The 16,993-nt window shown below is 47.3% G+C and overlaps 1 protein-coding gene across 1 annotated transcript in view; it reads right to left on the reverse strand.

Moving 5' to 3' along the window:
• Nucleotides 1–16,993, reverse strand: part of Dock5 (dedicator of cytokinesis 5) — a 182,496-nt gene that overhangs the window by 5,389 nt on the left and 160,114 nt on the right. Inside the window, exons 40-50 of the mRNA XM_021204056.2 lie at nt 16,029–16,133; nt 14,607–14,748; nt 13,240–13,321; nt 12,555–12,639; nt 11,754–11,840; nt 8,842–9,018; nt 7,439–7,522; nt 6,465–6,602; nt 5,010–5,176; nt 1,558–1,726; nt 489–627 (exon numbers count right to left, since the gene is read on the reverse strand). Of these exons, the coding sequence (XP_021059715.1) occupies nt 489–627; nt 1,558–1,726; nt 5,010–5,176; nt 6,465–6,602; nt 7,439–7,522; nt 8,842–9,018; nt 11,754–11,840; nt 12,555–12,639; nt 13,240–13,321; nt 14,607–14,748; nt 16,029–16,133 (1,375 nt within the window). The remainder of the gene's footprint in view (nt 1–488; nt 628–1,557; nt 1,727–5,009; nt 5,177–6,464; nt 6,603–7,438; nt 7,523–8,841; nt 9,019–11,753; nt 11,841–12,554; nt 12,640–13,239; nt 13,322–14,606; nt 14,749–16,028; nt 16,134–16,993) is intronic.

Consider the following 16,993-nt stretch of genomic DNA (forward strand, 5'->3'; position numbering starts at 1 on the left):
AGAGTATTTTTTAGCTACTCTCTGATGAACCCCAAGTGTTTAGGGAAACACACACGCTCTGCAGGAACCTTCACTTGGCTGTACCTAACTCTTGGCCATTGTCCCGATTTGGCACTGGCAGATGTGTCCTCCCTATGCTTCTGTGCTATGGGATCCCTTGAGTTTGTCCCAAGTGCTGCAGATGGCTGGTCTCAGGCTGACAGAAGTATATTGGGTGGGTCCAGTTATAGCCCTGAACGGGTCTAATACTCAGTGGTAACTTTGTATGTGATTCATGGTTGGAAAGGGTCAGGCAGACTCTTAGGATTGCTACCGAAATAAGTGTAGCCCCAAACTCCAGTCTTTTGATGATTCCAATGGCCAGTGGACAGAATCACCTCTGAAACAGTCTCATGCAATTTGTGGCCGGTTTGATTAAGAAATGCCCGGATTCGTAGCCATTCTCTATTTCCCAGTAGAACGAATCTAGGAGACCTGGAAAAACTTACTTAGGGTTCTCGTGGCTTTGGGAGTGAGTGGGGGTGGGCTCATGGCTGTAGACTGCAGAGGCGAGGGACTGTGGAATGGTGTCAGCCGGCTGTCCACCAATTGGAGACTCTTTGGCCTTTGTGTTTTTTTGCCTGGGCTCTGAAGATGAAGGTAGAAACCAAAAACATTAAACATTCATGGTGGACCTGGCTGACCTTAGTAATACCTTAAATGCTGGACAGAAGTTAACAGAAGGGCTTAATTCCAGTGGCCTTTCCTCTTTCTGTTCTCAAGTGTGTGCAGGTGCACGCACATGCGAGGGCCAGCTTGCCTGGGTTATCTGACTCTAGTCTTCTCCACTATATAGCTGAGCACACCGCTCAGTGGTTTAGCTAGGTTAGCCATGCACTGAAATTGCATGCAAGCTGTGACATCCACCCAATCCTCACACTAGCCGTGGCAAGTGCTTTCCCTACTGACCCATCCTTGCTCCCCTCTCCAACTGTCACTTTTAAGATTACTGCATTGTTACCCAGCAGGCACTTGGCAGAGATACCTGCTGCGAATGACTCCAAAACACAGGTAACTTCTGGTCTGGCCACTGGCTTGATCCTGACCACATACACTGAGCCATCTAAGTTAGAAAGAAACTACCTGGACTCTCAGCAAAAGTTGGGTCATGCAAACACTTAACAACTTGACGTGGCTGACGGCAGAGGAAAAAGTGTCTGAATTAAAGTTCAAAAGTGAAATGAAAATGTTGGCACTGGCTCATGAAACACAGTGGCAAGAGCCACCGTTCCAAGTACAACCCACGTGCTTACACCGTAGGGGATGGGATCTTGTGCCAACATTGACTTGGAGACTTAAGCCTCTCCGTCTATGCGTTTCTTCTTGCCATCTGTGCTTTGACACCAGCACAGGCTGCAGTATCCTGAGACTAGCTAGCCGCAGCCAGGCTTTTATCTGTGACTCACTGCTGTGCAGTCAATGAACAGGTGCAGGCTGAGAGGCAGGTACCCAGCCAGGGTTTGCTTGCTCTTGTCCCTCCCTCCCTCCTTCCCTCCCTCCCTCCCTCTGTCCCTTTACCATCACATCAGGTTCTGGAGCCTTCTCTGCAATGACTTGTGATTTGCTCAGATTCCAGTCTTTCCTCTTGAACTTGCTAATCCGGTTCTCACTGTCTTCTTTGGGTGGCAAATCTTCAACTCTGGCACCTGATGAAGCTCTGCGTTCAAACAGCGGTTCCAGGATGGACCTGTCAGCCGGGAAGGACAAAAGTCACAAAATATTAATCCCAGAATGATAAGACTTCACTCCAAAGCACCAGCAAGACCCTCAACTCCATCTTCACCCAACTTCTCAGGTTCCCGGAGTCTTAACGACCAAACGAACAACTCAGGGTGAAATGTACAGAAATGAGACTATCATCTGAAAGGGAGAAAATATTAGTGAATATTTACCCTCTCCTGTGTGTTATATATTTGTTCTCTTGTGGATGTGTGCATGTGTGTGCATGCCACATGCAGGCATGAAAGCATGTGTGTGAAGGTCAGAGATCAACATTGAGTGTCTTCCTCTTTCCACCTTATTTGTCAAGACTGAGATGCTCATGGAACCAAGAGCTCACTGATTGGCTGGCCAATGAGCTATCGGAATCTGCGTATCACCATTCAACTCTAGCACTAGGGTTCTATATGTGTGCTGTCCCATCTGGCCTTGCTGTGGGTGCCATGAATCCAAACCCAGGTCCTCCCACTTGTGTAGTAGGTTCTTTACTGAGGAAACCATCGCCTCAGGTCCCATCAGTACTTATTGTCCCCTGGGACGAGATAAGGACAGGGCCCATAAAGCAAAGAGTGGGTAATCTGGGCACAATGTCTTAGATCTGTTATCTGCAAAATGTTTGAAAAAATGTCCACTAGGTATAACGATAGATTACCAAGTCCCAAGTCATGATCAAACACTACACATAGAGGAGAGAGTTGGATATGTAACAAGCATATTATAGGTGAGGACAGACATATTTGGCAGTCAAAACAGAAAGAGTAGCCTCATTTTTAAAAAGTTAAGATATAAATGGATATTTAATGAAAAAAATTAAAGTCCAAAAAGTTTAAAATTTGGTTTCACATATTGCTACATAAAATAACTGCAGCTGAGGATGATGTCTTATGCCTGTAGTCCCAGGAACTTAGTAAGCTGAGGCAGGAGGATCACTCAAGTCCAAGGGTTTGGAACTAGATTGGGCCAAGTTTTTGTTGAGTTTCAATGCAAAAAAAAAAAAAAAGGATAATATAATAAGCTCACGTACAGGTCCCACATCATCAAAAATGACCATCTTAGAGCCGGTCTTATTTAGTCTACATACCCAGTTACAGCCCTCACCCTTCACTATATAACTTGGCCGGGGTTGCCTGGTGCCAAAACTACCATTGTTCCAGAGGGCATTTCTACAGGACAAGGTCTCATTTCATAACCACAATCCCATCATTCCCTAATCTCATGCAACAATCTTCAAATTAACTTCCCAATTTTCTTACATTTTTGTTTTAATGGGTGGCTTGACTGAATTAGGATGCAATTAAGAGTTACTCCCTGTATTAGATAGTACACTGAGTAGATTACTTTAAGACTCCAAGTCCCTCTTTGTAGACCTCTGTTTGTTTTAATTGTTGCTGTTAGTCTGGGTACCATTCTGTAGTTGTGGTGGTTTGCATCAAAATGGCTTACTCATCAGGGAGTGGCACAGCCTGGTCCCAGGAAGTGTGACACTGGGGGTGTGCTTGGAGGTTTCAAAAGCCCACACCTAGCCCAGTCTGCCTGTCTCCCTCTTTCTTCCTGTGGATCAGGATGGAATTCTCAGCCACTGTTCCCACACAGTGAGTGCCACCAAGCTCCTACCACAACTCTGTCACAATGGACTAGCCCTCTGAAACTGTAAACAGGCCCTCAATTAAATGCTTTCTTCTGTAAGGTTTGCCTTGGTGAAGGTATCTTTTCACAGCAATAGAATAGGGACTAAGACAATAGCTTAGGGTAGTCCTGAAATTTGAGACATCCTCCTGTCTCAGCTTTTTGAGTGTTGGGATTGTAGGCATAAGCCCCAACAACTGTCTGAAAATTCTTTATCTCATTTCAAGGTAACTTCTCCTTTTAAAGGTTCTACCTAAGCATCTATCTATCTATCTATCTATCTATCTATCTATCTATCTATCTATCTACCTACCTATCTATCTGCTCTATCATTTTATCATATATCAGCAATATCTGTCAGTTTGTCTGTCTGCCCGATTGCCTGCTTGCTTGACTGTCTGCCTACTTGTCTGTCTTGTCTGTCTGCCTGCCTGCCTACATACCTACCTAATACTGCATATGCCTAAATATTTTCCTGGGGTATTTGCCAGTTGATAAAGTTTCCATCTGAATTATGTACTTATCTTGCATGTCCTAATCATTCATTAATTCATTTGCTAAACAAACTTCTATACTTTGATTTTACAATTTAATAACATACTTTAATCTTTCCATCCCCAAAGATCAGACCCTTATATGTTTTCCCTTGTTTTAAAGAGCCACATTAGGGGACAGCCATATCAATAAGCACAGAGAAGAGGATGCATTGAGTCGCTTGACTTCCTAGGATGAGCTACCCTGGGGGGCTCGCAAGAGCCTGAATGGTCATGTCTGTTCTAAGGTGCTCCTGGTGGTTAGGAGGCATGAGATTTGGGGGGCTGGGAAGATGTCTTTAGTGAGAAAAATACTTGTTCAAGCATGAGAACTTGAGTGCAGAACCCATATAAAAAGAGCTGTGCAAAGCAGTGTGCACCTTATCCTCAGCACTGCAGTCAGGGATGGGGATGTGGGCTCACTGGTCAGCCAGTGTAACCTCGGCACTGCAGGCAAGGATGGGGATGCGGGGTCACTGGCCAGCCAGTGTAATCACAGAGTAAGTTCCAGGTTCAGTGAGAGATCTTGCCTCAAAAGATCAGGTGGAAAGTAACTGAGGAAGATTCCTTGTCACCAGTCTCTGGTCTCTACACATGCTTGTGTAAGAGCACCCACATGTACCTGTGCACATGTGCACGCTCACAAACACGCACAGGAGAAACTCTCTAGTGATGTTTCTAATAAACTGAATGTTAAAAACTCATGAAGAGGTTTTGTGTGTGTGTGTGTGTGTGTGTGTGTGTTGTATCATTTTCTGCCTTTGGAATTTTGTACTAATATTGTTCTCTAATTGATGAAGCAAACTAAGTTTGGAGTTGTTTTAAAAACAATACGTGATAAGAAATTAAGCTGTGCTTACAGGTGTTTGTTGTTCAGTAGGTGGCAAGATATGAATTTGTCATTTCAGGTTTATTTTTTTAGTAACAGCACTGTCAGTGGTGGTCCTCATGAAGAGACGTGAAGAAGCCCACAGCTATGGACTACTCTCCTCAAAGGAGTGGTGTGTAAACACACCAAGTCTCACGCTGGTGCCCAAAGCTAATGTCACAAGGTATTGTCCTACCCTCCCCAAGTGCAAAAACCAGCCTTACCCATCCGATCCTGGCCTGGACGATGCATTGTCAGAAGAGTTGGAGGAGGTGGAGACCACCGAGGAGGCCACAGAGGTGACAGACAGCCTGCGCAGCGTGGAGGGCAGGATGTAAGGCAGTACCATGGAGCCTGCACGGCTTGGCTTCCTCTCCGTCATGCTGGGTGGCTGAAACACATGCAGCCCCTCATGTTAGCAGTCTGCAATGCAGCCAGCAGGGTCTGGGGCCGCCACCCTGTTGGTCTCATGAAATCATGGTATGTTGACCTAGGAGCGAAGTCTAGTGATGCTGTAGAATCTAAGCTGGGCAGGGGGGGCGTCTCTAGAAACCTGGGGTGCCACCCGGGAATCACCATTCCCACATGGTATCCTATTAAATTTTGCTTTCTAACATGGGCTGGGTTCCTACAAGGATGGAGGGTAGCGGGCTGAGGGAAAGCTTATGGTCCAGGAAAATGGGCACAAAAGACAGGTGTGTGCCTGGATAACACTAGGGGGAGGCGAAGTATCAGGAAGGAGACCAAAGTGGGCATTTTTGGTGATGGGGAGAGCAACAGAATCTATCTAGCTATGTATCTCAGCCTGGCCTTACTCACAACCATCCTTCTGTCTCAGTCTCCTGGGTGCTGAGGTCACGAGTGTGCATCACCACACCTGGCTGCCTGAGTATACTGCTGACAGGAAGAGACAGTGGTGAAGGTCCTGGGGGTGGGTGGGGACTCTAGTGGGGAGGTGTGCAGAGCTCTGATTGGAGGAGAGAATTTGGAAGTCAGGGGTTCAAAACAAGGCTGTTAGAGAGGACGAAGTGAACTCAAGGACAAAAGAACACGGCCTTGAGCCAGGACCATTAGTGCCATTGATTGAGAGAGGAGAGGTTAGCAGACTACTTCTCCTCAGCACTTGGGGGTGGAGAGGTGGGAAACCCACAGAGACGCAGCCTCACAGAGTGTGTCAAAGATGACAGAGAAATCTGTCAAGTGCGCAATACAGTTTACAACTGTTCCTTCCCTCAGAAGGTCAGATGATCAAACTTTTACCAAATAGAAAAAGATCCAGAAAAGTTATACCAATCAGGCAGGACAGGAAGGAATGGCTAACATGTAGAACACAACCTGGCGTGCCCCTGAGTGCTCTCAAAACGCCTGCCCAGTCCAGCCACCTTGGTGTCCAGTGTCATCAGGCCATTTGTTAGAACTGTAAACTGGGTCCCCGCCACATCCATAAAATCTGAAGCTAGTTATCTGTGTTTCATAAGCTCTCTGTTCTGAAGGTCAATCAAGTTTGGGAATCTCTAGCTCAAGGATGGATCATGTGACGAAAGGCAGAATACACTCTCTCCTGCCTGCCCATCTGCACATCATACCTCCGCTGGTGTGACCCATCTGGCAGCTGAAACCCTGGGTCATATCATGAGAGAGACCCAGGGAAGTTCAAGGGCCATTTAGTCACGGCTTACCAGCGTTATGACCCCATACAGCTTCTCTACTTTCTCCTTGAGTTCACGGAAGCATGAAGATAGCCGGTCATGCAGCGGCTTAAGCTGCTCCGTCAGCTTCTCCCCATGGATGCGGATCCCTTCTGTAAGCAGAGGTATCTGGAAGAAAGGTCATAAAAGAAAAGAGATGTGGTTTGGGAAGGGAGTCAATTCAAATTTGGAGGGTTGGGCAAGGGGTGGAGTCGGAGCCACCAACAGACACAGAATTATCTAATGATAATGTCACTTGTTAGTCAAGGGCTTGGGAATTCTGTCAAAGGAACAGAGAAGATCCAAAGACTCTAGAGAGGCCAACTGGCAAGGCTCATAATACTGAGACCTGGGGTAGTCAGAGAGAGACTGAGTTTGATGGCTGCTTTTCTAGCAGTATTCACTGAGATGATAAGAAAAAGAATAAGACCAATATGTGTCAGCATGAAATGCAGGCTAGGAAACCAGATCGCAGAATTTCCATGTGTGCCGATGTGTGTGTGTTTGTGTGTGTGTGTGTGTGTGTGTGTAAATATGTGCATGTACATATGGAGGTCATGGGACAACCTCTTCTGTCATTCCCAGATGCCTCCCACCTTGTTTTATTTTTTGAAGAAAGGGTCTCTCACTGGCATGGAATTCACTGGCTGGTCAGTAATCTGACCTAATATTAGAAGAGAGTACTGCCATACCTAGTCTTTGTCTCTCTCCATCTTTCTCTGTCTCTGTCTTCCTCTCTTTCTCTCTCTCTCTCTCACACACACACACAGACACATGCACAGGCACATGCACACCCACATACAGAGAGAGACATAAATGTTGAGACAGAAAGAGAAGGGGAGGGACCCCAGAAAGTGGCCTATAGCTATACTTGAGCTATGTAGCATGCCTTAGGGCCAAATGCAGTGGACACCCATGGAGTACTGTGCACAGCTGGCCAGCTACAAGGCTCCCAGCCTACATACTTGTAAGGCAATCAGTCGCTTAAGCAGCTCCACCTTCTCCTGGTCTTCAGGATGCTCTTGTAAGTACTTTTCTGTAAAAAATGCCTAAAAGGAGAACATATGCAAACATTACTGATCTCAGAGAGAGGCAGAGACCTTCAAAAGGGAGAAGACGTCTTCTGTAACAACTAAAAATCCATCCTTTTCACAGGACCGCCTTTACTGCACAGTGAATACTTAAGAGACATATATTAGATGAATTCCTGTCTCCCTATATAGAGTGGCTTCCCTAATCCCCAAACTAGCCCATAAGTTGGGAAGTTTTCTCACTGCAGCTCAGAGAGGTGACACCTGTGTCCAAGAGCATACAGTGACCAGTCGAAAGCCAGAATGAGGTCACAGGAGTGACAGGACCCAAGGCATAAGCCCATGTACCGCTCTTTCAGGCCCCTTCTCTTTCCGTCCCATCTTCTCCCTCATCAAAGGAGTTTCCTGGCCACATGTTTCCTTATATTCAAAAAGAGGACACCCAAAATATTCAGCCACTGAACATATAGCAGCTATGATTCCTGACTCTCAACAACGATCCTTCACCTAGACTGAAATCATGTCCTCCCATATAAATGATGCTCTAGCCCAATGCTACCCAGTGTACTACGCGCGGTCGGTATGCCTCGTAGGCCTTTTCAGAGTAACAGATGTAGCATCCAGTTATACAGTGGTGAAGCTGTGTGCCAGTTCGAAAGAGCAATGTCAGCCATAGGCTGGTGAATTTGAACACTCAGAGCCCTCAGCTGGCGGTGCTCCGTGGAGAGGTTATGGAACCTCTACGAGGTGGAGCGTGGCTGGAGGAAGTCCATCACTGGGATGAGATCTGAGAATTTAGTCTCACTCCATCTCCTGTTCCCGTTCTGTTCCCTGTGCGTGGATGGAAATGTGACAGCTGGCTTCCAGCTCCTGCCACCACGGCACGCCATTCCTTCCCTGCCACAATGGATCCTATGTCTCTGGAGCCATAAACCGAACAGACTCCTCCTTTATTAAGTTGCTTTTGGTTATAGTATTTCATTACAGCAGTAGAGAAGTCACTCATACAAGCTGAAACGTCCATACGACTTGGCTCAAGTCGGGCTGGAGATTCCTGGAAACTCACTCTACCAAAACCATCTACCTCTGCTTTCCCTGAAAGTGGCTTCACCAGAAGTGCATCCTGAGCTTTGGGGGCAGACTGAGCTGTCTTCCTCCCAGAGGACAGGATAGCGGGTCCATCCACCAGAGGCACCAGGGCCTGTCACTCTTTCACTGAGGCTTCACAGGACAATGTGAGGCCAGGGACAACCCTTGACCATTCGGAGAGGAGAGTGGGGCATGACACAGAGGGAGGGCGGCCTGTCCGTCTTGTGAGATTCAGGAGCAGGACTTACCTTTTCGTAGTTGGAGAATCCCCCCATGACAGCTGGGTCCACAATGCCGCTGAGCAGCATGGAGAGCGGGTGCACGGAGAGAGAATGGTCCCAGGCGTGCTGCTGCACGCAGTTGCTGACCCTCTCATTGGTCAGCTCCATGGTTTCTATGGCATTCTCCAAAGGGCTGATTTCTTCCTGAGGAATGGAGCAGATGGGAGAAGGAGCCGGGTGAGCTCCACTCCACAGACTGAAATAACCTGATTATTCTTCTCAAGACAGGGAAATTATCCACAGTCTGCAGGAGTGTTCACTCGTTAGGATTCTGTTCATTAGGGACCGCCCCCCCCATGCTTTTCTATTGGTTAATTACAAAATTGCCCATTGAAAAATCTTAGGGAGTGGGACGCTGTGAACTGTGGGCTGTTGAAACACTGTTTCTTGGAGCAAACCATCTACACAAAATGTGTGAAGACATCTAGAGCTGTAGCAGCCATGTTTCTCAGGCAATTCCATCCCAGGGGCTCCGAGATGGTCGCTGCCTGGCAGAGCTGAGACCCTTCTGCACCACTGACAATGGAAAGTGTCTCCTGGAAAACTCAGGTGTCTCCTTGGTAAGAAAAAGCAGGGATCTTGGAACTCCTACATCCATACCCACATCTCATCTCCTTAGGGTAGACCCTGTAGTTCATGGAAGTTAGAAACAGCAGGAAGACTCAAGAACCGCACTGAGTTTTGGATGAAGAAGCAATCACAGGAACTACATTCTTCTTCCAGAAATGTCCTCAAAAACCACATTTCCCCAAAAGCCAGCACCTTCACTTCATCTACTGTTGGCCACCATGGCCACCTATCCCAGATTTTATTCCTAGTATCTCTACCCAGAAAGCATACTACATTTAAATAAATGATTTATCATTAGCGCCAAGGAATACATCAAAGTTCAGGTTATAATGGCCAAGGAATATCTTCTCTTTTCTTCTACACTTCACTTTCGTTTTTGTATGGAGACAGGGTCTTACTACATTGCCCCGGTGACCTTTAACCCATTATGAGGACCAGACTGGCCTCACACTACCATTGATCTTCTTGACTCATCCTCCCAGAAGCTGGCACAGGCATGTGCCGCCATGTTCAGCTACAAGAGATGCCTGGGTCCCAGAATACCTCTCTTCCTTCTCTCTCCTCTACTGAGTATGGAAATCGGTGTGTGCGTGTGCCAAAGTAGTCCTTTACATTGACACGATCAGCTCAGGAACTTTCAAACGCCTACTTTATGCTAAGCGCCACACTGTGTAACTATACAAACGTAATGAAATACACAGCTAGCTCAGAAACAGGTAGGAGGGCTGGTTTTTGGATTGTTGAGGGCACCAAAATCTAAGGGTACATGAATGCCTTGGTTCTAAAGTGATACAGTATTTATATATCATCTATGTATATCTTTCTATATTCTTAATTACTTTATTGGAGACAGGATATCACTACGTCCTCTAGGTGTCCTGGAACTCACTTATGTATACCAGGCTGCCCTTGAACTCACAGAGATCTACCTGCCTCTATCCCTCAGGTGCTGGGATTAATGGCATGTGCTACCACATCTGGCTTTGGATGACTGGTTAGGACCTAGGGTTATAGCGGTGGATATTATACATTATCTAGGGAATAAGGCCAGGAAGAGTCTGTGTATATTTAGAATAGAGAAGCACCTAAATATATAGTACACCATCCACAGATGGTGAAGCCCACGGCTGGCTGAGTTGCTGAGACTGGAACTACACATTTTGCAGGTCCACTGTAACTCAAAGCTAGTAGGAGTTTTATAGTTTTAGTAGAATCTCAAGACTTTCAAATAGGGTGGGTTAGAAATATGCCCAGAATGGTATGAGCACACACACCACAAAGGACTATGGGTATTCTAGAGTTGGCTGCATGGAGAAGGTGGATCTCACACTTAACTTAATAGGAATAATACTGAGCAGGGGTCAGAGGACATTGAGGCCCACCTCCCCCAAATGACCCAATGCCTCTAACTACTTAAACCACCCAAGTCTTAGTTCCCACAGCTTCTCTCAAAGATGGAAGGAGACAGATGAAGGTGGACAGAGGGGGAAGATGACAGAGGTGGAGAGAGGAGGAAGATGGCCACGAATAGAGGCAGGCAGACACGATAGGCGAGGAACACAAATAGATGGGAGTGGATGGAAATAATTGGAAGCAGATGGAGGTAGTTGGAGATAAATTCAGGTAGTTAGAAATGAGAGCGGGCTCGGTAGTGCAGGCACCGGGAAGCAAGCCACAGGAGGACCTGAATGTAAGAACACATGAGACACTCAGGTTTGCTCAGTGGGATCCCCACTCTGCGGTAGAACACTGGCTGAAAAGACCAAGGCAGAGAGAGAGGGACAACAAGAGACCTTTTAGTACACAGCAGAGACTAGTATGGGATGACAACAAGGCAAATACATGGAGACAGAGAGAAGACAGATTAAATAAGTAGTGTAAATGTTAAATGGCAGCTTTAGGAAGTAGCGGGGCAGGGGCTGCAGCAACAGTGATGCTCAAGCTGAGAATGAGAGGGGCTTCGGGAAAGATGATGTGGTGGAGAGGTAACTCCCCCAAAGCATCCTGGCACTGTTTCTGGGCACTGACAGCATTACAGACAGAAGGAGACAACGCCTCCTCGGGCCACCAAAGAGTCAGTCTCTGAGTGTGACCTTTTGGGTTGGTGTTGTGACATCAGTTTTACAAAGCGACCTTATTACACAAGTGTGTTCTTTATTCTGCCTTTAAAAAACAAAGTTGCCCAGAGGGAGGCCAGCCAAGCTGGTGCAGGCTGCAGTGGAACGGAACAAAAGCGGTTATTATTTCTGCAGACAGAGAGGTTCCCACCCCCACCCCCCCCGCCAGAGTTATGACTTCAAATGACTCACTACTGAAATCTGCTTGGCTTCGAACCACTTAAGAATCCCAGGGAAGGTATAGGCCGTCCTGTACGTGGTTCTTTCAATCCACATGGTCTGGTGCAAGAAAGAAAACACAAAATGAGACAGGGGCCAGTCTCCAGGTCATGACTGACCCCCAAACCTCTGGCTCAGCTGGTTAGACTCCATTCTCACATGTCTTCTAGGGAGTGAGTGCGTTCCTTATAAAACCCAAGGATCCTGAGGTCTGCATAGGGTTAATCTCCTCGGGCCCTTTCCTTCTAAAGATGGAAACCTGAGGTTCAGGAGGTATGACTCGTCTACCTCTGTCCTATCAGCAGCAGAGGTTTCCCACTGAGATGACAGCCTGCTTGCCAACAGGGGATGGCTCCAACCTCCCGTCTTAGCCAATGAGGATGAAAAGGAAGCTACTGGACTTTGCCAGAAGACCAGAGGGCTGGAGGGATAGCTTGGGTGGGGAACTGAAAGGGACCTGCAACCCATCCCCAGCACTCCTGTACAAATCCAGGGGTGGTGGCATAAGCTTATAGCCCCAGTGCTGGAGAGCAGAGATGGAGGAGGGTTCCCAGGGCTTCACTGTGTGGCCAGTCAAGCTGGGCTGCTAAGCGGCAGTCCCAAGAAAAGACCCACTGTCAAAAATAACAAGATGGGAAGCTCCTGAGGAATGACACCCAAGGGTGACTTCTAGCCTCCAAGATACACATGTGCACCCTGCCCCTCTCCTTCCCTCCCCATCCCCCAGCCCCCACCCGCTCCTACCCTCAGAGAAAACATGCCAAGCGGACTCACGGCAAACTCATTTTCTGGGTCTTTCTCTCCTTTCCGGAATGGCCGGGAATAGCTGAACTGCTGCACTTCGTTGGCTCGGTAGTAGCTGGGAAAGGACAGAGCAAAGGCACTGGACCTCAGAGAACCAGTGTGACACGCCCGGCACTGAGGTATATACCCCTATGGCTGACAGGGTCACACTGAGCTCTGGGGACGGTATATACCTGGGTTTCATACCACATCTCATTTTTCGTACTGGAGAGTTACCGTTCCGGTTTTAAAAGGTACACATACCCACCATGTGTGTGGTCTGCTTTGCATAGCTTTGCTATATCACTGTTAAGCAATCTCACTGGCATGGTGGCTTCTCCAGGGATGGGAAAAGAACCTCAAACCCTCAGTGATACCTGAGTGGATATTTGGGCTAGAGGACCCTGGGCCCAAGTGAGGTTTACCTTTCCCTCTGATTCAATGATAAAACCCACATTGCACGCTTTAGCTTGGTAGGCTTTCATCTCTCATGCAGAACAGGAAGTAACAGGAAGTGTATAAGAAATGAAAAAGGCTTTGCTCTTGACACACTTCAAATAAAGTCTTGTTTTGTAGCCCAGATTGGCCTTGAACTTGCCTCCCCTTCCCTCCACTGCTACAATGACAAGAGGGCCCCATGTCCCACCTGATTATATCCTTTTGAAGAACCACTTACTTCAAGATCTGCTCTGGAACCGGTTTGTCCTTGTAGCTGGGCGGCAAGCTCATCACAGGTTTGACCGTGAAGCACTGCAGGTCTGAGGGCTTATTAAGGAAAAGGCTGGCCCTGCAGGTGCCACAGGCTGCCAGGTCCCTGCTCCCGCTTCCCATCTCCCTTCAGCTGGTGCCAGCACTGCACTGAAATGCGCTCCCACGTGCCCTGTCACGAGGTGGGATTCCTCAGGACACCTCCTGTGGCCAGACACCTGGCAAATATCCTTGCCACACCAAGGGAGTGTCAGGAAAGTATAAGGAAATAAGACACCCATAAAGTGCTTCTAAATGATCTCTTTTGGATATGCTTGTCTCTGAAACAGCCAGACTCCAGAACCCAGGGAAACACAATTGCTATCTTTAGGTGCTACTATTGATGGGGTGAGTCTCTTCATGGGGACTGAGTGTTCTGAATTTATCTTTCAAGCAAACTTTTAAGACAGATTGTTCTTTGTCAGCAGAGGAGAACTTGGAGGCCAAGAGAAGTGAAAATTTCATAATTCCACAACTGGGTAGTGAAGTCAGACTCCAAAACCAGCATGGGGTAAGGGGTCTTGCTGGGATGGACAGATCAAAAGTCCTAGGAAGGGCCTCTCCTGGTACCCTTACCAGTGAAGACACAGCCTGTCCCCTGTGCCTACCGGTTCTGTACCCAAAGAGTTAACTAAGTGAGGATTTTCTTCTGTACTAACTCCATACAGACTTTCCTCTCCAGTCTCCTTATCTCCTAAATGATACACTGTGATAATACTTACAGAACATTTACTGTATCCGGGTGTCAACCAGGAGGGGCTGCGGAACTGGCTCAGGTGGTAAAGGGCTTGCTCTACAAGCATGAGGGCCTGCGTTCCAATCCCCAGGACACGGCTAAACACACACATGCACACCACAGTGTTTGGGAGGATGTATATAGACTATATGCAAAGACAATGTCATACACGTGACTCGAAAAGCTGCAGATTTCGGTATCCATGCCTGGTAGAAAGGGAAGATGGGAAGGGTGTCCTGGAGTCACTGGCTAGGAGGGTATCAAGAATGCAGTTGGATGGTTTTAAGTGTGTGGTTTTAAGATCTGCAACAGAATCTAGAACTTCCTTCAGGCTCCCTATCTGAGTATAACGTTTATTCATTCACACTCAACACAGACTGACCATGTCTTCCATAAAGGTCTCAAAGATTTTTTTACATTGAGTGGTGGAAGGCACGGTTTGAAAGATTTGACCATTATCTGCCAACCGAGAAGGGGCTGCAACTCTTAGTTTATTTGGCTTGGCCTGGCCCATCCCAGGGTAAAGAGCCACGGGGCTGCTGTCCCCATGGCAAGGATACACTGCTTTGGGGATGACTTGATGTCTTCTCCTGGTGGTGTGGTACTGGTCATCTTCTCAGCATTGGGGAACTGGGTCAGCAACCGCAAGCTGAAGTCTTCCCTCCTCTCGTACTCCTTACCCCGGTAGATAAAGATTTTGTTCTGCAGGGCAGGGAAGCCAAAGGACGTTGTTAGGTAGGAAGGATGAAGGGGTTCCTGGAGCTGAAGACAGATAGAGAAGACCACTGTGCCTCTCCATCAGGGCTAAATCCACAACCACGGAAGTGCATCGTGAACATCATTTGCATACTCAACAGGCATTGAGCAGCGTCTATTGGGTGGAGACTAGGTTATCCCTGCTTTCCCCAGATGATGGACGTGCTATGCCTACAGTGTTTTGGAATGATCAGATTTCTATTCACTTGAGTAAATACTCCCTGGCTACATGCTCTTTCAGCATGGGCCATTTTCCTTGGTTATAGTTTCAGTTTTACATTCGTATGTTAACATTTAACTCCCCATTAGCTTATAGAATCACTGAGGGCAGTGGAATGTCTGAGTAACTTCAGGACATTTCTGTTTCTTCCCAGGTGCCTGGCACGGAGGAGACAATGAGCAGACACGTACTGAATGAGGCTCCATTGCTTTCTCATTAAGCAGTTAGGAATGTAAATGGCTCTCTTCTGTGGTTATAGTTTTTTTTTTTTTGTTGTTGTTGTTTCATTGTATTTTGTTTTGTTTTTGTAGCATAATCTCATGTAACCCAGGCTGACTTGTAACTCACTATGTAGTAAAGGATAATCCTGACTTCAGATTCTGACTCCACCTCAAGTGTTATGATTAAAGGCCTATTCAAACATACCCAGTTCACATGGTTCTGGGAATGGAACCCAGTGTTTCATGCAGGCTAGGCAAGTATGAGAGACAGTATTTATTTAAATAAAGCTCAGGTCTAAAAGAGTTCTTTTTAAAGGTTTTGTTCCTTAAACTCTAAAGTCACTGTGCCAGTATACGTACTTTTGAGAGAGGTCTCTCATGCCTGACACTACTACAAAACTGCTTTTACTTTGGGGAAATGTCTGTTGTCTTGTTCTTGGGATATCTGATTTCAAAGTGGCCCTGACTGGAAATAAAATAAGCACCAAAACACATCCATCCACACCCGTCCAAGTTTGGCCTGTGGATGGGGCCGATTCTGTTTCTCCTTCTCTCCTTGCACCTGGGGAAGCCATTGCACAAAGGGTCGGCCAGAATACCAGTGGTGTCAGGGGTGTGGGGTAGAGAGGCCAGCACTCAGGAAGAGGTCTCTCTCCCTGACCCGACCTCCCACAGCGGGACCACGGGCCAGCAGCTGCTGCTGGCCATCTGGAAGAAAGATAAGTCTCCCCTCTCCCCCAAACCTCACTCCTGATGGCTCTGGGGACCACCCCCAGGCTCCTCACCCGCAGGAAGGAAGGGAAGCCCTGTCCGTAGTATCCCACAGCAAAGTATTCAGGCTGGGGCCTCATGGCCTTAATGATGTTTTCATAAAACAAGGCTCTTTTTTTCTGAAAAACAAAATAACACATTCCGCCTAGAGGTTACCAGGAAGCTGTGAGGGGAAGAAATGAAAAAAAAAAAAAAAAGGTCAGCCTATCTGCCATGCTTTCTCATGGAACAGATAAATGGAAGGTCTTTGGGGACCACCTTGTACGCCACAGGGTGACTCTGTTCTGGGATCTGATGTTCGGGACTTGGGTCCAGGATGGGCCTTGGAGTCCTCCTCGGACTTTCTGAGATCCACGGGCAGTATCTAAATGTAACCAGGCATGTCAAAGTAGATGCTGAGGAAGTTTGTGTTCTGAGCAGGTGACCTGCAGGGCCACCTCGGGCTCTGATGGCCCTAAGGTGAGTCCCACTGGCTCGTCACTCTCTTCTTCCACCTCTTTGGATGCTTTACTATGGATTCTTTTGAGACAGCATCCGTAGGTAGCTCAGGCTAGCCTCAGACTCTCCACGTAGCTGAGGGTGACTGTGAACTCCTGATCCTCCTGCCTCAGCCACTCAGGTGCCACTGGGATTACAGAAATGCACCTCCATGCCTGGTTGGATATGGAAGCAGGGATTGAACCCAGGGCTTTATGCATGCTAAACATGAGCCAAGACCTCACACAGCCTCTCAGGCTGCTTCCTTGCTCTGCAGACCAGGCGGAATGTGGACTCTACACCCCAAGCAGCTGGGATTATCATCTTGTACCACACCCAGGCCAACCGCTGTTGACAGAACTCTGTGACCGCTCTAGGCAATGTTATGTCAGAAGCATGATTTCTTAGTTTGGTGGCCAGCATCTTTTTTTTTTTTTTTTTTTTTTTTTTTTTTTTTTTTTTTTTATCAATGTGCCTTTTAGGGCCTCCTGGGTCACATTTC

Source organism: Mus pahari, chromosome 8, assembly GCF_900095145.1.
Source record: "Mus pahari chromosome 8, PAHARI_EIJ_v1.1, whole genome shotgun sequence".
NCBI classification, from domain to species: Eukaryota; Metazoa; Chordata; class Mammalia; order Rodentia; family Muridae; genus Mus; species Mus pahari.